Below are 17,322 nucleotides of genomic sequence, written 5' to 3'. Positions count from 1 at the left end.
TACTTTGAGTACATTTTGATATCAATACTTTTGTACTTTTAGTCAAGTAAATTTAGAATTCCGGACTTTTACTTGTAACAGAGTATTTCTATATTGCAGTATTGATACTTTTACTTAAGTAAAAAATGTGAGTACTTTTTCCACCACTATACATGTGACCATGTTGTCTCCAGGCAGCAGCAGTAGATCCTCCAGCAGAGGAGACCAGCCCAGACCTTCTGCTCTCAAGAAGAACAACAGACAAAAGAAAAGTCACCAGGAGCTGCTGCATCGCTACAAACTGCACCGCAGGAGACATGCAACCAACCACGCCTAACACACTGCATAACATACACACACACACACGCACTAGGGGTGGGATGATATGGGTATCTCACGATACGATATCTGTGGCGATATTAGGCCCTCGATAACAATAATATCACGATATTTGATATATTGCGATATCACGATACATTGCATGAAATTTCACCAACGATATATCACGATAGTCCTTGTATTCAATTCATAAACACGTAAAATAGCACCAAACAGTTCAAAATCGTTATTACACAAATACAGAGTCGGAAAAAAACAATGTATCACAAAAAAAAAAAAGAAAAGAAAAAAAAAAGTTTTTTTTATTTTTTTATATTGATTTTTTTCGGCAGTATATCGATTATTTATCGCGGGAGAAAGTATCGTAATATATCGCGATATCGATATATCGTCCCACCCCTAACACGCACACGCACACACAGAAACACTTTAAAAATGACATTCAATGAGGTACCAATGACTTCCACTGTTTCAATTCTACACTAAGGATGAAAGAGAATATTTAGACAGACAGACAGACAGACAGACAGACAGACAGACAGACCGATAGACAGACAGACAGACAGACAGACAGACAGACCTGGTTTGGTCTATGTCTCTTCCAGTGTTTACATTTGCACTGTAGTGCCTTCAAACTGCGTTCTGATTGGACGCTCTCTCTCCTCGTCGATAGCGCTGTGTCGTCGGGTCGGGACTCGAAAGATTGCCGTCGATGACAAACCGAGCAGGTTCAGTCTTTGGGTAGAGCCGCCTCGATAGCCGTGGGGAGAGAGGGGGGTAAAGGTTTGGTCCGAGCTGGCTCCGGTGTTGCCCGATTCCGTGAGTGAAACAAGCGACCAGGTCTATGAAAACAAGCCCAAAAGAAACTACCAGTTTCACCACTTGAGCCCTTTTGCATCAGCTATTCTCAATAACAATCTTGAAAGCAAGTCCAAATAAGCAGCTACACTTCAGAAACAAGCCCAAACAAAAGCAACCCGCAACTAAATATTTACAAGCGACTTCACAGGAAGTCTGCCTATAATAAGCATACCTGGCAACACTGGCAGGATCTTTCAGGCCAGCCTAACAGCTCTAACGTATTTGCACAACAATGTGTGCATCGGCCGACAGTTTGTGCCGAACTAAATGGCAACTTTTGCCAGGCGTCTGAGGACCGAGTTCGTTCCCGTTCACCCAAAAGAACAAATCATTTTGAACGAATGGCCAACGACCCAACACTAGCTGTAACTTTTTGTACTAACTGCTTGTCTGTCCTGAGTTGTACATGTTTTATGTTCTAGTCTATATCAATGTCACATATTTTTTTTATTGTTTCAATGATATATAATCCAGACAGAGTTTAATTTCTGGTCAATGAACCGTTCAAATTATTAAGGTCTAATTTAAGACACCAAAGATTAGTTTCACCTGGATCTATTAACAGAGGACACGGTAATGGTGCTAAACTTTACATTGCAATCATAGATGACATCTTAAGTTTGTTGATTATGATTGTAATATATTTGCGTGTTTTGTTTTCTCTGAGAAAATCGTTTTTGTTTAATAATGATAAGAAGAAGCACAAGGCCTTTTTTCCCCCTTTTTTTAAATATAATTTCACCAGCAGTTCAGATGTATTCATTGTGTTGATGTATTTTTATGTGATTATTAAAAAATAAAAAGGTTATGTCCAATAAAGTTGTGTTTACATCAGAATCCCAGTATATTGCCAGGTAAACGATTAAAGGAGCACCCATTTTCAACCAAAATTCATATGATTGGTCCTCACTAATGAAAAATCACACCCAGTGTGAAGAGAGTGGTGCCTTTGAAAGTGTAACTGGTTGCATCCTTGTGTTGCAATCAGCAACAATATGTTGTCACCTGACACGTGACAACGGTACCTCTGTACTTTTAGCAAACTGTTAATAAAGTATTCAATCAATCAAAACCACTGGCCAAATATGCTCCTCACTGTTTATTGCTCCATTCAACATTTCGATCGCACACAGATCTTCATCAGGAACCTTTCATTCATTTTAATTGAATTGTTTGTCCTGCACCTGGGCACTTGGATATGCGTGCACTATGCTTCCTATACAGTAGGTCCTCACTCAGTGGCGGCCTTTGCTATGTTTCACCCGTTTCAATTGAAACGGGCCCCCAACCTCAGGGGGGTCCTTTTTTTTGACTGGCATCCCAGTCTGGGGCCCGCCTCCGGCTGGCCGACGTCCCAAGAATTTCATGCAAGAATGGAATAAAAATGATTCTACACCACTAGTTAGCAGCAGCTAATAATCACTGGTGTTTGTTTTGACCTGTCAAGGTGTTGTTGTTTTGTTGCCGGTGAATTGTAACGGGGTGGGGTGCATATAGGGGCCTCATATTAGCTCTTGAAACAGGCCCCCAGATCACTAAGGCCGCCCCTGTCCTCACTAATGCTCATTATAAGATGCCACCGTTTCTGTCTACTCATTCTGTGACAGTTCAGAAACCTGCCTACCAGTCAGTTGTATTGATGCAAGAGAACAATGGCTTCTCTTTCAGCATGCCAACTTTCCAGGAAGAGAAAGGCTGTTTCTATTAGCTTGGAATCCCCACTGATCGTCCTGCTTAATGTTTAAGTATCGCCATGTGACTATTCCCATTTTAGATGAATATAACGCAGGGAACATCACCATGCCAGCTTGTGATGGACATTGTCATAGAAATTATATTTTTGACTCATAAATCGTCGCCTTGCTAAACTAATGGCCTATGTAATTTTTTTAAAGTTTTTCAGGAAAAATAAAAAACTGATCCAAAACAAAACTATATGATATTTCACCCAAAATGTTTATAACAAATTATGACTATTTAAATAGAAATAACACTGTCTGTCAGTTATGTAACACAAGAGATTTAAATAGGTTTGGATAGGATTAAATCTGACTTATGCCAAAAAAAATATTTTTAAATGGCCAGTAACACTGGGTGAAAAAGGTGATATACCTGGATACGTGGGCAAGGCATACACCCACTTAACATAAATGATTGGTGGGAGTTTTTCAATGAATGCGGGAGAGGACTGTTTACCTTCAAATGCCTTTAAGATACCTGGATATGCTTCTCACTTTTCTCTGCTAGGGAATCTCCCTTACATATGTAAATTAGAGGTTTGTTCAAACAATGGGAGGTGTGGGGTTCAGAGTGGGGGGGCTCAGAGAGAGAGAGAGAGAGAGAGAGAGAGAGAGACAGAGAGAGAGAGAAACAGTGAACCAAAGTTGCATTGTGACATTCAAGGAAAAGCTAATACAAATATTAAAAAAAAAATGTGTGTGTTCTTAGGTCTTGCATAGGTGAGCAGTGTTAGTTTACAGAAAGGACATATGAATAAAGCATGACACACACACACACACACACACACACACACACACACACACACACACACACACACACACACACACACACACACACACACACACACACACACACACACACACACAGAGAGAGAGAGAGAGAGAGAGAGATCAGAGTGCAGTCTTGGGGCAAATATTGTACTTTTGCTCCACTACAATATTTGAAAACTTTAGCTACTAGTTACTTTGCAGATATAAATGATTACATTATGAAACATACATTAACCACTTTAGCCTTATTTTATACATAGGCTATTTGAAAATAGCCAATCTACAAGCTTGTAGATCTGCTATTTTCAAACATTTTAATACTTTCACTTTTGGTACTTTAAGTATATTTTGATGCCAATACTTTTTTTTACTTTTACTCAAGTAACATTTTGAACACAGGCCTTTTACTTGTTTTATTATATTTATATTTTGTTTGTATTTTTATATTGTGGTATTGCTACTTTTACTTAAGTAAAATATCTGAGTACTTCTGCCATCACTGCCAACAATACAGGTTACCACCAGTCATGTGGTTAATAAACTATTTTGTTTATTAACAAAATGTAATGGACTTTTACTTGTAACAAGTAAGAGCATTTCTACATTACACTATTGATACTTATTACTTTTACTTAAGTATAAAATGTCAGTTCTTTTTTTGTGCTTGTTGTTTAGTGCAAAGCATTAGTACCTCTACATAGTAACTTTTAACTTGTTAAAACTAAGTAAATCGTTTATTTCCAATCTCTCTCTCTCTCTCTCTGACTGCCAACATTTAACATGCACATTCAAATGGTGGGGAGGGGAACCGGTGTGTCTATCCAATCAGATTTGTCCAAACACATTCGAACTGTTTGGGCGGTTGGGTGAATTCATTCTTCTCACCCATGTACTGCTGGCCTGTTGATGTTTTCGGACTAGCTTTGTAAATGGTAAGTTGCTATTTTATCTAATTGTAAATCATTAGTAGGTTATACTGTTTATTATTTACTTTGATCAGTTCTCTACAGTCTGTTTGATCAGTTGTAGGCTAGTGTTTCTTTACCTGTATGAGTTCAGATTGTTTTAAAACATGTGGCCTAGTCAAGTAGCTAGTCAATTCATATGCCATGATTTAATTTGTCAGCATAATGCAGTATAGTAAAATACACTGACTTTATACATTTTAGTAACTAAAGTTGGATTGCTTTGTAGTTTGTCTTTACTGTGGCTGTATCTACCATACAATTTGAATCCACTGTCGAATGTTTGCGTGTGTGTAAGTTCCATCACTGTTGCCAGATTGCGCGCGAGCAACAAGCAACCAGCTTGATGCAAAAACACCGCCCTGCGCACTGCGCATGCGTCGCCGCACTTTCCCCAACCAATTACACGCCACTTCACGCTTACAACTCCTGGACATGGCAACCCCGGCAACCCCGCCCCCCATCCAAATACTGTCTGTCTGACTCTTTGGGAGGGTTGAACGCAGCGCGCGCCGTCTCGCTGGGCTGAGCGTGCTGCTTCATCAATCTGTGCCGCACATTCTGCTCCTGCAAGAGCCTGTGTGAATACATAGATAGATGAACGGGTGAAATGTGTCCGTCTCTCAGTTTGCTTTCGTTTTCGGTTTGCGTCTGGAAACACTGTTGCTCTCGCTTTTGGTTTGCGTGTCCAAAACATCTACAGCCCACTTCACGAGAGCCTCGCGCCAGCGACTAGGCGGAAGGGTCGCGTAGCGACCCGCACCTCTAGTTGAATACAATGGCAAAGCATTGCTTCATCCCACTAACCCCTAAAATGATATTTGCAGGGAGAATTCCATTGATTTCCCCACTGTTGACGAGGAAGTTTTATAAGGTACTACAGTACACACCCACACTCTTCATTCTCACCGCCAGGAGACATTGTTTTCACTTTCCGTCAGCCAAGCTAACATTGGTCAAGCCTCACGTGACACGTGACAATACGGTGAAATAGTGTGATCTGATTGGCTAGTGACGTATAACGGCCTATAAATACATGTGTCACTTTGAAAGAGTCTGTGCCTCTTTCAAAGTGAGGTAAGACAGGAACAATCACGAAATGGCTGAGAAATGGCGGATACTGTAACAATTGGATAGGACACTTACACAGACAGGACAGATAGGACACTTACACAGACAGGACGGATAGGACACTTATACAGACAGGACGGATAGGACACTTATACAGACAGGACGGATAGGACACTTATACAGACAGGACGGATAGGACACTTATACAGACAGGACGGATAGGACACTTATACAGACGAATAGGACACTTGTGTCATGTTACTATGACACAGTAACATGTTCTATTTTTTGTAAGAATTAGAACATAAGAATTAGAACATTCCCAACATTCCCAACACAAGTCTGCTGGCGGAGACTTGTGCTCCGAGGAGCACTTTTTCTAGTTCAACTTTTTTTTTGTGCACTCCTGTTTCAGTTGAAGTTTTCTGAGTTTTAATTGCTGTTATATATTTTACAGTTGTTGGCATCCAGCGGTACATGTGTGAGGACCTTTCGGAGTTTTAACAGGTAATCTCCAGAATAAATTGCAATTTGCATGTCAACAGTCAAGCTTGGTTTTCAGCAGAAGATTCAGCAGACAGTCAGCAGGCAATACACACACACACACACACACACACACACACACACACACACACACACACACACACACACACACACACACAATAGTGTGGTAGAGTGTGGTAATTGTATTAACATTGTTGTGTTCCGGTTTCAGTGGTTTTGTGGTTTAATTGTAATTATTTTTTTCTTCTTCTGTTTTTCTTCAAGGCTTCAAGGACTGCCATTTTGGATCTTCAGCCCTCCAGCAGTCCAAAGTTCAGGTCTCAGAAATGGTACATACACCTGAATATGTGGGAGGTATGTGGGAGGTGTTACATTAATGAATGAGGGCAGCATACACACACACACACTCCCTTAAGTATCAGGGGTATGCCTGAGGAATACCCTCCCAAAATCATTTCTTTTCACCCAGTGAAATCAGTAAATAATTCACAAAACCATGTGATTTAGGCCAAAAAAATGACTATTTTGGTCTAATTGACACTAGGGAGTTAGACCATTATACTAAAAGAGGGAGTGAACAGCATGATCCTTTTCAAATAGGAGATAGGCGATTTTACCAGAGGTGGCCAGTGTCATGAGGAGCTGACTTAGGCAAAAATATAATTTTCCTCAAAAAAAGACTTAGGCCATTAGTTTAGCAAGGTGATGAAAATGGGCTGTCAATGATATTTACGTGTCACATCATAACGCGTTGTGAGCTTGTAGATCAGCTATTTTTGAATAGCCAAAATAATTAAACAGTTAAGACTTACTGTCAATGTTTAAACTGTTTCTCGTTTTGTTGGGGACCCCCTGGAACCCACTCAATGACTCCTGGGGGTCCCCGGACCCCACTTGGAGTACCACTGTTCTAATGTAGTGTTAATGAAATACATTGATCTAAAGAATAATGACAATAATTACAATTGTAAGATATGCTTTTATTGCAGTCAATGTAGCATAGCAGGTGATCATCCATTGACTACACACAAATCAATCCAAATAAAAATAAAATAAATGTGATGTATTAAAAATATATTTTTCATATTTTACAGGGAACCAGAGTAGACAGACATTCTTACTATAACTATGTATCAGCTAACCTAGCTGACCCTGTCTCTGTAGAAATGCTATACATAGCAGCTGGAAGACTACTTCCTTTTTTTTAGGGTAAAGGGGAACAAAATAAAAACGCAGAGCAGTTAAAGAGAGCTGTGGGGATCGTAGCCAATGTATTGGGAGGATGCATCCAGACAAACAATTCCTATACCTCTGTATTTCCTCATGTTTTTATACAGTAGTAGTAGCCCATTTATTCATCCTATAACTGTATAGACTGGTCCAATGATTTACAAGCACGTCCACTCTGGCTCCACCATTACAACCTATACACATTACATCTCCAGATATCATAGTCTAATTCCACCAATACAATCTTACAGATTACATTTCTTGCGATGTAGTATCGACCATGACCCGGTTAACCTAACTAAACACGTTCAGAAGGGAAATATTTCAAACAAAAAAGACCAGGCTATTCCCAAAGGAGACAAACATGTTCAAGTTTCAACAAAGCTTCTCTGTGAAAGTATGGCACAGCTCCAACGTGCCACAAATGTGAGAAGAAAAAATAAATGTAGCTATAATAATAAAGAATAGTGACAATAACATAACTGGGCTCTCCCAAGAGATCGAGCCCTCTAATCACTCCCAGATGATCATGACTGATTTCCTAAACTCCAAAGTTCAGATTACATTAGCATATGCATAATAACATACACATCTAATTCATTCCTGTTTTTAATAGCTGTACAAATGCACTCAGTTGTCAGAGTTAGTGAGGCTTCTAACACATTTTTTTTTTACCATTACTTGATTAAATCATGATAAACTGGTCAAGCTTTTTTGCTCAATTGTCATAATGACATTTACTTACAAGTTACAGGCTGTTCACTCTTTCAGCCATAATTGTCGATTTTAACTGCAGTTTGTGTCTTCTTTTTTTCTTTTTCACTCATGTCAAGACTTCTTTATTTACAGTATGTAGCACTTTTTAAAACAACAGGAGTGGACTCAAAGTGTTTTCCAACTGTGTTAGACAAAATAAAAGCACAATATCCAAAATCCACAGTCCATAGTCCACATGCAGTCCAAAGGCAAGACTAGAAGGTAAAATTGCTGAATCACAATGGCTCCCTGAAACAACAGCCATGTATTCTCCTCATTATCAAAATGGTCAGTGGCCATAGCCAAACTCCTTCCCTCTGTGCCGTCATCTCTTTCCACCCTGAGCTCTGTGGTTCTAGTCTAGTAGTTCCCAATTCCACAATGGCATCTAAATATCCCTATTTTCTCTCTTCATCGCTCCCTCAATTGCTTTCTCATAGTGTGTTGCAGAGTGTGTCAGATTCCAGCCCCTGCTACAATGCCCTTTTATCTCACTTCTCTCTCTTTTCTAACTCGAGTCTGTTCGTTTTAACGTCATCCTGTCTATCCCTCCTCCCTATCTCTGCTGAGCACCCCCCACCCCCATTCCTGAGACCTGTATGGCTTGTGGAACCCCTTCCTTTCAATACAACATGCATGTTTGACAGAGATCCCTCTGATGTTATTTATGGCTAAACATTAAATATATTTGGATTCTATTTGCTTTTCTTTGTGTCATGTGTGAGACACCATAAATCATTCTATTATGCCCATAAACAGCTTTAATTCACGTGGAATCTGTCAATCCAAAGATTTGCCACGTGCTGCTGCTGCTCGATTGTTTCAGATGGAGCTGAGGATGAGTTGCTTGGTGAGGGTGATCCGGTATTCTGGCATCTGTTTTTGCCTACCAACCTGTCCTCTGCTGACCTCCCGGTTCACTGCTGTCAGGACACTTAGAATGTCCTGTCCTCTGTCAGGAAACAGTAAATTACAACATTACATTGTGACAATAATATGGCTGAATTCCAGCTCATATAATAAGTTGTTCTTATCCCCCTGAAGGTGAATTTCACCTTCAGGGGGGAGGACGTGAAAATGCACTTCTCAGTGCATTATGTGTGAGAGCTTGGTCTCGATGCTGTGGAAATCTCCTCCAAAGCAAGCTCTCGGTACACACGGCTATTTACATAAGTTATTCTGTGTGTGTGTGTGTGTGTGTGTGTGTGTGTGTGTGTGTGTGTGTGTGTGTGTGTGTGTGTGTGTGTGTGTGTGTGTGTGTGTGTGTGTGTGTTTGTAAGTTGTGTTTTTCTTGTTAAAATAAGTGTTAAGCAGCTCTACAGATGTGCCACTTCAAAACTTCACACGTTACTGTTCTTTCCCTGAAAGTGCCCTGAAAAGGCATGTTTTCCTCCCTGTTCTGCCCTTAAAAACGCACTGTTTTGCCCCTGAAAAGAAGTTGTCACTACACACCCCCGTTTTTCCCTTCAACAGACATCCATATACATGAGAACAAAAGAATGTGTGTTAGAGAAGGTGTCAGACTCATTATGAGGCGAAAGGTGATTTGAAGAGGTCCTTGACCAGTTGCTCAAATGAATTAGCATCATAAAAGCAGTGATCATCAAAATAATTCAGCATTTTAAATGCCCTTCTTTGTCCCTCTTATTGCCCTGGGAATCCCCTGAAAATTTACTGTCTTGGCGATGGCAGGACATGTGAAGTTTTGAAATGGCACATCTGTATATATATTCGGATAATAATCATAATAGAGTGTTTGTTCAGTAACGGGGGAATTTAGTAAACAAAATGCATTTTCAGGTTGGGATCTCAATTTAATCCAATCAGCAGAGAGAACTCATAGGCCACAGGATACAGGATGATAGATGAAATTGGAAGTGATGAGTGGAAATTGGAACGGGAAAACTGAAGCTGATGAATGGGTACTCTCACCTGATTTAATGAAATTGGCAACCCACCTGAAAATGTATTTGCTGTTTATTAAAGAGCGTGAGAGAGAGTAACTCAGGGCCGGCGCGTCCATTAAGGCGACCTAGGCGGCCGCCTAGAGCGGCAGTTTGGAGAGGCGGCAAAAAAAGTCGGGAAAAAATAATAATAATGATAATAAATCGGTAAAATCAGAATTAAATAGCACAACCCTAACCTAACCCTAACCCTAACCCTAAAACCGAAATAAAGTAAAGACACAAAAAAAAGTATCATAATCCGAAATGTCCCTCTCACCTTCCTGCTGCTATTTCAAGCTGTCTGCACAGCGCCTGGATGTAGATGGAACCTGTGTCAATGTCCCGGAATGATTTGCATTCCTCTACGGATGCTATGCCCATCAGGAAGTCTGCATCGTTTGGGACTGTGTCAGGCTGGTAGAACCAGCCCCCGTCACCCTGTATTGTACTCAGTTGCTCGCCCTCTCCCTCGCTCTGTGTGGGGAGAGGTGCTGCTGCCTCTTGGTAGTCGCTCCCCTGACACGCCTGGATGAAGAACAGCTTGGGCTTCCCCACCAAGGTGCGAGAACTCCTGCTTCTGAAGGGCTCCATCAATTCTTTGAGTAACACCTTCTTGCCATCTGAACCGTAGACACAGCCCTTCTCCCCGTGAGACAGCACACACACCACCTAATGTCAGAGGTAGAATGGATCATTGCTGTGTGAAAACAGGAAAGCAAAAAAAAAGGAGAAAAACGAACACCTCTGGAGATGTTGAACACCACAGGCCCTATCGTGGCGTCTTATCCCTTATGCTTAATCCTATCTACAAGCTCACAACGCATTGATGTAGATCGTCTATTTTCACTATTTTACTTTAAAAAAAGAAAAAGCCGAATAAGATTAGGCACAAGGGACAAAGCGTCGTGCATGATAGGGCCTCACATACCAAAGCATCTGTCTTCCTGAAATCTTGTCCTCCCAGCTCTTTCAGCACACGACATATGCCCTTTGCCGTCTTGTTGGTGTGCACATTCACCTCAAAGCCCAGCTTGGAGAAAACCCTTTCCAGTTCCTCTGTGTGACACAAGGAAAGAGAGAGGGAAAGAGAGAGGGACAATGTTATTATATATCATCTATTTGAAGAAGTAGAGCCTGCACACCGTGTCTAAGACAAAAGATCACTTTATTGAGCAGCTAGACTCAGACTTAGGTATGCTTTGATTATATCATCTAAGCACAAATCACAGATGACAAGAGTTGACTTTGATCGAAGGCCTTGATTGATTATCAGCAACAAATTAGATCTGATCACTAAGCATACATACCCTCATCTTTCAGAGTTCCAGGTCGATTTTTCAGCTCGCTCACAGAGAATATCTCGTTGTTAATGATCAAACACGTCCCACGTGGGTTATGAGACAGTGTGTAGCATTCAGTCTGCAGGCAGGATACACACACGCGCACGCACGCGCGCACGCGCGCACGCACGCACGCACGCACGCACGCACACGCACGCACGCACGCACGCACGCACACACACACACACACACACACACACACACAGTCTCAGCAGGTAACTAATAAAAGGAGCTCAGAACAGGGTATTGTGGGTAGGGACAGCTGTCCTTTTCTTTTACTGTCATGCAATAGGACGTGCTGATACTTTAATGTAGAGCTCTTCACGCATTGACCATTTAATGGTCAGTGGTCAATAGGTCTGCTATTATTTCATAAAGTCCACATTTATTTACAAAGAAAAATCTTTGCCACACATATTACATGAATACCTCTGCATACTTATTTATTTTTGTATTGTTTCATGTGCGCTTTTTTGAAGGGGTGTCTGGTCTGTAAAATCTCGGAAATAATCGGGTTTCGGAACAAATTTTACCAGTCCAATTAGGGTCCCGGTGACCGGGTCCGTAAAAATAAAAATAAAAAGTCGGAACGGGTCGGAATCAGACGAAACTGTCACGGGTTTGGTTTTGTTATTTAAAAAAAAAATCCGGACCATTTTTTTGTCAGGTCAGGTATTCTATTGTGGCCTCCTGGTGGCGCTATAATAGGCCGCATGAAAAGGCTGCCATTTCTTCTTAGGCCTTGCACGACAATCGGACACTGACTGCATTCATGATTTGAGGCATTTTGTTAAAAACATGTTTTGCTAAATTAGACCTGTTGGTGGCGTTATAACAGGCCAATGTTAAAAGTGTGGCATTTGTTCCTCAACATAGTGTGAATGTGCGTGCAAAGTTTGAGCGCAATTGGACGGTGCGTTCATGATTTGCGGAATTTTGTTCAAAACAAGCCAATAATGCAAACTTTAGATGTCAATCTTAGCCAATCAGTATGGCATATGAAAAATCAAACACATCCGTCTTGATCACATGACTATAGAGATCATGTGTACCGATTTGCGTGAAATTTGGATACAATTGGAAGGAGTAGTATAAAATAATGTGTTTTACATAAGTCGGCCTCCTGGTGGCGCTATAAAAGGTAGATGTGAAAAATGCAGGGCAAAGGTTTTTCCTTGACCACTAGGGAGTGTGCATACAAAGTTTTACACAGATCGGTGCAATTATAGGTAAAAACACGAACCGGCCTGTTATAGCGCCACCATGAGGCTGATTTGAACATTTTCAAATGGTAGTTCTTCCTCGGCCTAATGGGAATGAGAGTGCAACATTTCACGGAAATTGCATGCTGTGTTCATGATTTGAGGCATTGTGTTCAAAATGGAGCAGTCCTGCAAACTTTGGAAGACATTTTTAGCCAATCAGGATGGAATATGAGAAATCTGAAAGACCTATTTTGTTTAATGACTACAGAGATACTGTGTACCGATTTGCGTGATTTTTGGACAAAATCTGTCGGAGTGCTGTCAAAAAATATGTTTTGCACAAATCGGCCTCCTGGTGGCGCTATAAAAGGCCCATGAGAAAAAAGACAACGGTGCCGGAGATTAGCTGGTCACAGACGGACGGACACACGGACACACACACGGACACACACACACACGGACACACGGACGGACGGACGGGGTGGAAAACATACTCTCGCCATGCCTTTCGGCCTGGCGGAGACAACTATGCATTATACCTGTAACAATTGATGCACCTGTATGTATGTCTGTCTGTTTTTTTGTTTTTGTTTTTTAAATGAAGCAACCCATATATTTGAACGGAAATGTATATTTTTATCCTGTGCTAAAAAAATAAATAAAGAAAAAGAGGAGATATATATGAGATATATATATACCTCTGAGTCAGGCTCTGTCTTTGGAAGACATGGCTCTTCTTGAAGGGATCGTGTAGCCTCACCTACAGATCAGAATACATATCAGTTACATTGATATGTTCTTGCATGCAGGTGCATGATGGTGAATATTTGTGACGGAGAAGCTGTAGCTGTCAACTGTCCCACAACTAATAGTGGATGTCAGCTTAATGTTGCCTTATGAAAGGTCTACATGCATCAGTGGTATAAGGTATTTATGACTACAGCACAGCACTGTCTTTAAATCACATGTAGAGCATGCTGAATTTGAAATGAATATGTTTTGGATGATTTGATTTGGACATCCCTATTAAATGTCATGTGAAATATGCTGAGTGTGTATTGGTTGACAGACCAACCTGTCTTGTTTCTCTCTATCTGCATCACATGCCAATTGTCACACACACACACACACACACACACACACACACACACACACACACACACACACACACACACACACACACACACACACACACACACACACACACACACACACACACACACACACACACACTGATCCAGACAGATGGAGAGAAGCAGGGCTTGCCTCCTGGTAGAGATTTGCCCTCTACTTGGCACACATTTCTAGTTCTTAGATTGATTTCAGGGTCAAACATAAAGGTCAGAGAGTAAAGATCTTACCTGTTGTCTGGGCAATCTGAGGTTCTTTCACACCTGATGCACCTGAGAGAAAACAAGAATCAGTTGATACTGTGACTTGAAATGACTTGTGTGTGAAGAAAGTGTCGTATATTGGCCCTGATTGCTTATATTTTATGAACAGTATGCAAGTAAAAAACAGATGATACTAAAGTTAAAGAAGAAATAATGTGTTGTGACCCAGCATAGCGCCTGCATATTATAATCAGGTAGCCTACACTATGTTAATCACCAAATGTCTACAGAACATGTGGCTGATAGCCTAGAGTGCAGGGGTGTGAATGGCGATACATCTCCATTGTTAAGCTGAAGACATCACCCAAGCTTCCTGACATACAGTTGCTAATCAGATCGGCCAATTGGTCAAAGGACATGAAAGGGGGAGATCTTGTCACCTTTCAGGGTGACCCCCATCCCACCCGCCTGTATTCTAATGTGAGTGACAAGGTTTAAAAGGTGAACTAAAAATGTAATGAGGCTGGTGGTGGACAGGGGCTCTGCCCCTGGAAGCTGTTATGATGCTATGCTGTTGTTGCTGAGTAAATGAATGAATGGTGAACATGGAACCTGGTCCAGACGTCTTCTTCTCCTCTACTTCTTGTACCAACCAGCTTGGTAACACGCAGCTTACTGCCTTAATTCACCACAAAAGCAAGAAGCTTGTAAAGCTACAAGCTTCATCAAACACTATAGACACAATATTCAATGAACTGATTCACTAAATTACATCGTCAGAGAAAAACCTGAAAATCTGATCAATTAAAATGTGTCTTTGGTTGATAACTTAAGTAACACTGTTTTCATTTAAATGTTAAACTCTATTCATCCAGAATAGTACGTATGTTAACATAATGCTGTAATAATAGTTTGAATGAAATTTGAAAGAGGAAACTAACCTGCAACCTGCATTACACCTTCATTACTGAATCCACCAGGGAGGCTTGCTAGTAATGCTGTCACACTTGACACGTCACTCTGTATGTAGAACAAAATAACACATTAATACTTTACAATCACACATCCATAAATGTTATTAATTATATTGTAAAATTGATAAGCATTATGGATGGACTATAGATGCTCCATTCATGATAAAATTAAAGGTATTCTAGGCAACTTCAGAGATAAAAAAAGAAAAAACATGTTTTTTTTAAATTTAGGCTTAAAGTTACCTAGAATCCCTTTAACAATAACATTTGGAGGAAATGATCAGTAGGAAATATAAATTGACTGTACGTGTTGTCCATTTTTATAAATGTTTTTGGAAAGAAGAAGAGTGTAAAGTCATACTCTCTTTGACTATCAAAGGTGTGAGCTTTTGTCCCAAAGGACTGGCAGTTCTTAATGAACAGCATCCTTATGAAGCTTGACCTAATTAATAAATGTCAATATTATTTGAGCGCAATAACTTCTTTAGAAAGTTATGAGTAGCTAATGAATTTGTCCTAGTGTATATCAGAGCGAGATGAGTGTAAGACACACCCTCAGACACATCATTAGGTTAAGTGTCTGTTTCAAACAAACGTCAACTTCCTCTCTCATATCTTCTCATTCTTTTCCTTATCTTTTACATTCTTCTTTTACAAGTCAATGTATTTTATTTTCATTTTATATTTTTTCTTATCTCTATTCTTAGCTGTACCTATCTCACATTTACTGCTGTTGCTGCTACGACATCTGAATTTCCCCACAGGGATTAATACACATTAACTTATTTATTTTCAGTCTTTCAAACAGTGTCATGTGTCTTGTCTCATGTCCCACCTTGAAGTGTCTTGTGTCTCTGACACACCTGTCTTCTTTTGAGTCTGAAGGCTTAAAGTGTCCTCTGTTCCTTGTCACCATGTCTTCTGTTTTCTCCATCAGCTCTGTCACTTCTGAAATGTACAACTTCAGAGAGTTTAGAACATGGTACCTGTATCCACATTTCTCCAGGAGCCACCTCAGAGGTTCTCCTTCAGACTCTATGTACTCCTCAACACGTCTCTCTCCCAGCCAGTATCCCCATGTGAACAGAACCAGAGTGTGTCTCCAGACTCTGTCCCCCAGCAGCTCCATGTGTTCCTCCAGTGATCTCCGGTCAGCTTCAGAGAAACTGGACCTGACATCAACAGTCACCAGGACGGCATGGGGTCCAGGAGAACACAGAGTCACACCATGTAGAAGGACGTCTTTGGTCTTCTGTGATGGAGGTGTAGTCGAACAGTCTGGACAGTTCACCACACTCACATTTCTGTCAGCAACTCGCCACTGTTGTCTGACACATTCTGTCAGTTTAGTCTGGGTTTTAAACTCCTGGAATATGAGGTTTACTGTATGTTAGTCATAATTAATACTCACTCACTATCACCATAGCGTTACTATGTGGAAGTAAACAGAATAGCTAACAGTGACAGTTAGCTAACACAGATCACAGCCATACCAAAATATTATAATCTCATATAGGCTAATGACTGAGTGCCTGAGGGTTTTTGTCAACCCTCAGGCACTCAGGACCCTCTCAGGGGCCCTGATTCAGCCCCTTTTTGACTATGCTAGCTCCTCTTGGTACTCCAACACATCAGTGTCACTGAAGACTAAGCTTCAAACCTCCCAAAACAAACTGATTCGACTACTTCTCGGACTGGGGCCCATGACCCACCTCTGTCCCACTCACTTTGCCAGCCTAGGCTGGCTCAGGGTAGAAGACAGGGTTATACAACTAAAAATGGGACTGGTCTTCAAAATTGTAAATGCAGATTTGCCCGAAATGCCCCCTATACCCGCATATCTGTATAAGTACCTCGAAAAAGTAAGTGACACCCACAGTCACAAAACTAGAGGGAGCGTAAACAACAATCTGGTAACACCCACCCATAAAACAAACATGGGCAAATTCTCCTTCTATAGCACAGCCACCAAGGAATGGAATAGTCTAACCCCATCCCTCAAAAAATGCAGTTCGCTGGGCTCATTCAAAACAGCCCTAAAAACTCATCTTTCTGGAGGCCTAAAGAGGAGCTAGTACCAGTTTCCCTGTAGACAGACGACCCCCCCCTCCCCCTTTTTTTTGTACATACTTTTTATTTCATTTTCTAATGCTTTTTTTTGTATATAATTTTTTATTTTCTCATGCCTTTTTTGTACATAATGGTCTATCTTTTTTCCTCTGTATTCTTATGTTGATTTTTGAACTGTTTGGTTGCTACTATATATGTCTATGAAATTAATTCAAGGACCCCAACGGAAACAAGCCCG

The 17,322-nt window shown here is 40.8% G+C and overlaps 2 protein-coding genes across 2 annotated transcripts in view; one reads left to right on the top strand and one right to left on the bottom strand.

Annotated features, from left to right (window-relative positions):
• Nucleotides 1–2,047, top strand: part of LOC311059730 (von Willebrand factor A domain-containing protein 2-like) — a 50,049-nt gene extending 48,002 nt beyond the window's left edge. Inside the window, exon 17 of the mRNA XM_084077765.1 lies at nt 174–2,047. Coding sequence (XP_083933891.1) covers nt 174–316 — 143 coding nt within the window. The 3' untranslated portion in view covers nt 317–2,047. The remainder of the gene's footprint in view (nt 1–173) is intronic.
• Nucleotides 2,048–8,876: 6,829 nt separating this feature from the next.
• LOC311059604 (caspase-8-like) lies at nt 8,877–16,182 on the bottom strand. The gene is made up of 8 exons (XM_084077608.1): nt 15,850–16,182; nt 14,982–15,060; nt 14,068–14,109; nt 13,354–13,466; nt 11,469–11,580; nt 11,090–11,217; nt 10,439–10,830; nt 8,877–9,167 (listed from the first exon to the last, which is right to left on the bottom strand). Exons 1-8 carry the CDS (start codon nt 16,141–16,143, stop codon nt 9,038–9,040), a joined length of 1,290 nt encoding a protein of 429 aa, XP_083933734.1. The 5' UTR covers nt 16,144–16,182; the 3' UTR covers nt 8,877–9,037.
• Between the last annotated feature and the right edge of the window lie 1,140 nt (nt 16,183–17,322).

This window comes from Gymnoscopelus microlampas, assembly GCF_963454915.1.
Source record: "Gymnoscopelus microlampas genome assembly, chromosome: 14".
Classification (NCBI taxonomy): Eukaryota; Metazoa; Chordata; class Actinopteri; order Myctophiformes; family Myctophidae; genus Gymnoscopelus; species Gymnoscopelus microlampas.
The sequence above is the reverse complement of the archived record's forward strand: the minus strand, read 5'-3'. Positions and strand labels throughout refer to the sequence as shown.

Excerpts from the sequence above, each read along its gene's own strand:
- LOC311059604 (XM_084077608.1), bottom strand. The coding sequence starts at position 16,143 with ATGGAGCTGCTGGGGGACAGAGTCTGGAGACACACTCTGGTTCTGTTC. Across the intron at positions 13,467-14,067 it reads TCAGATTGCCCAGACAACAG|GTGAGGCTACACGATCCCTT; the intron begins GTAAGATCTTTA and ends TCTGATCTGTAG. Across the intron at positions 10,831-11,089 it reads TCAGGAAGACAGATGCTTTG|GTGGTGTGTGTGCTGTCTCA; the intron begins GTATGTGAGGCC and ends CTCTGACATTAG.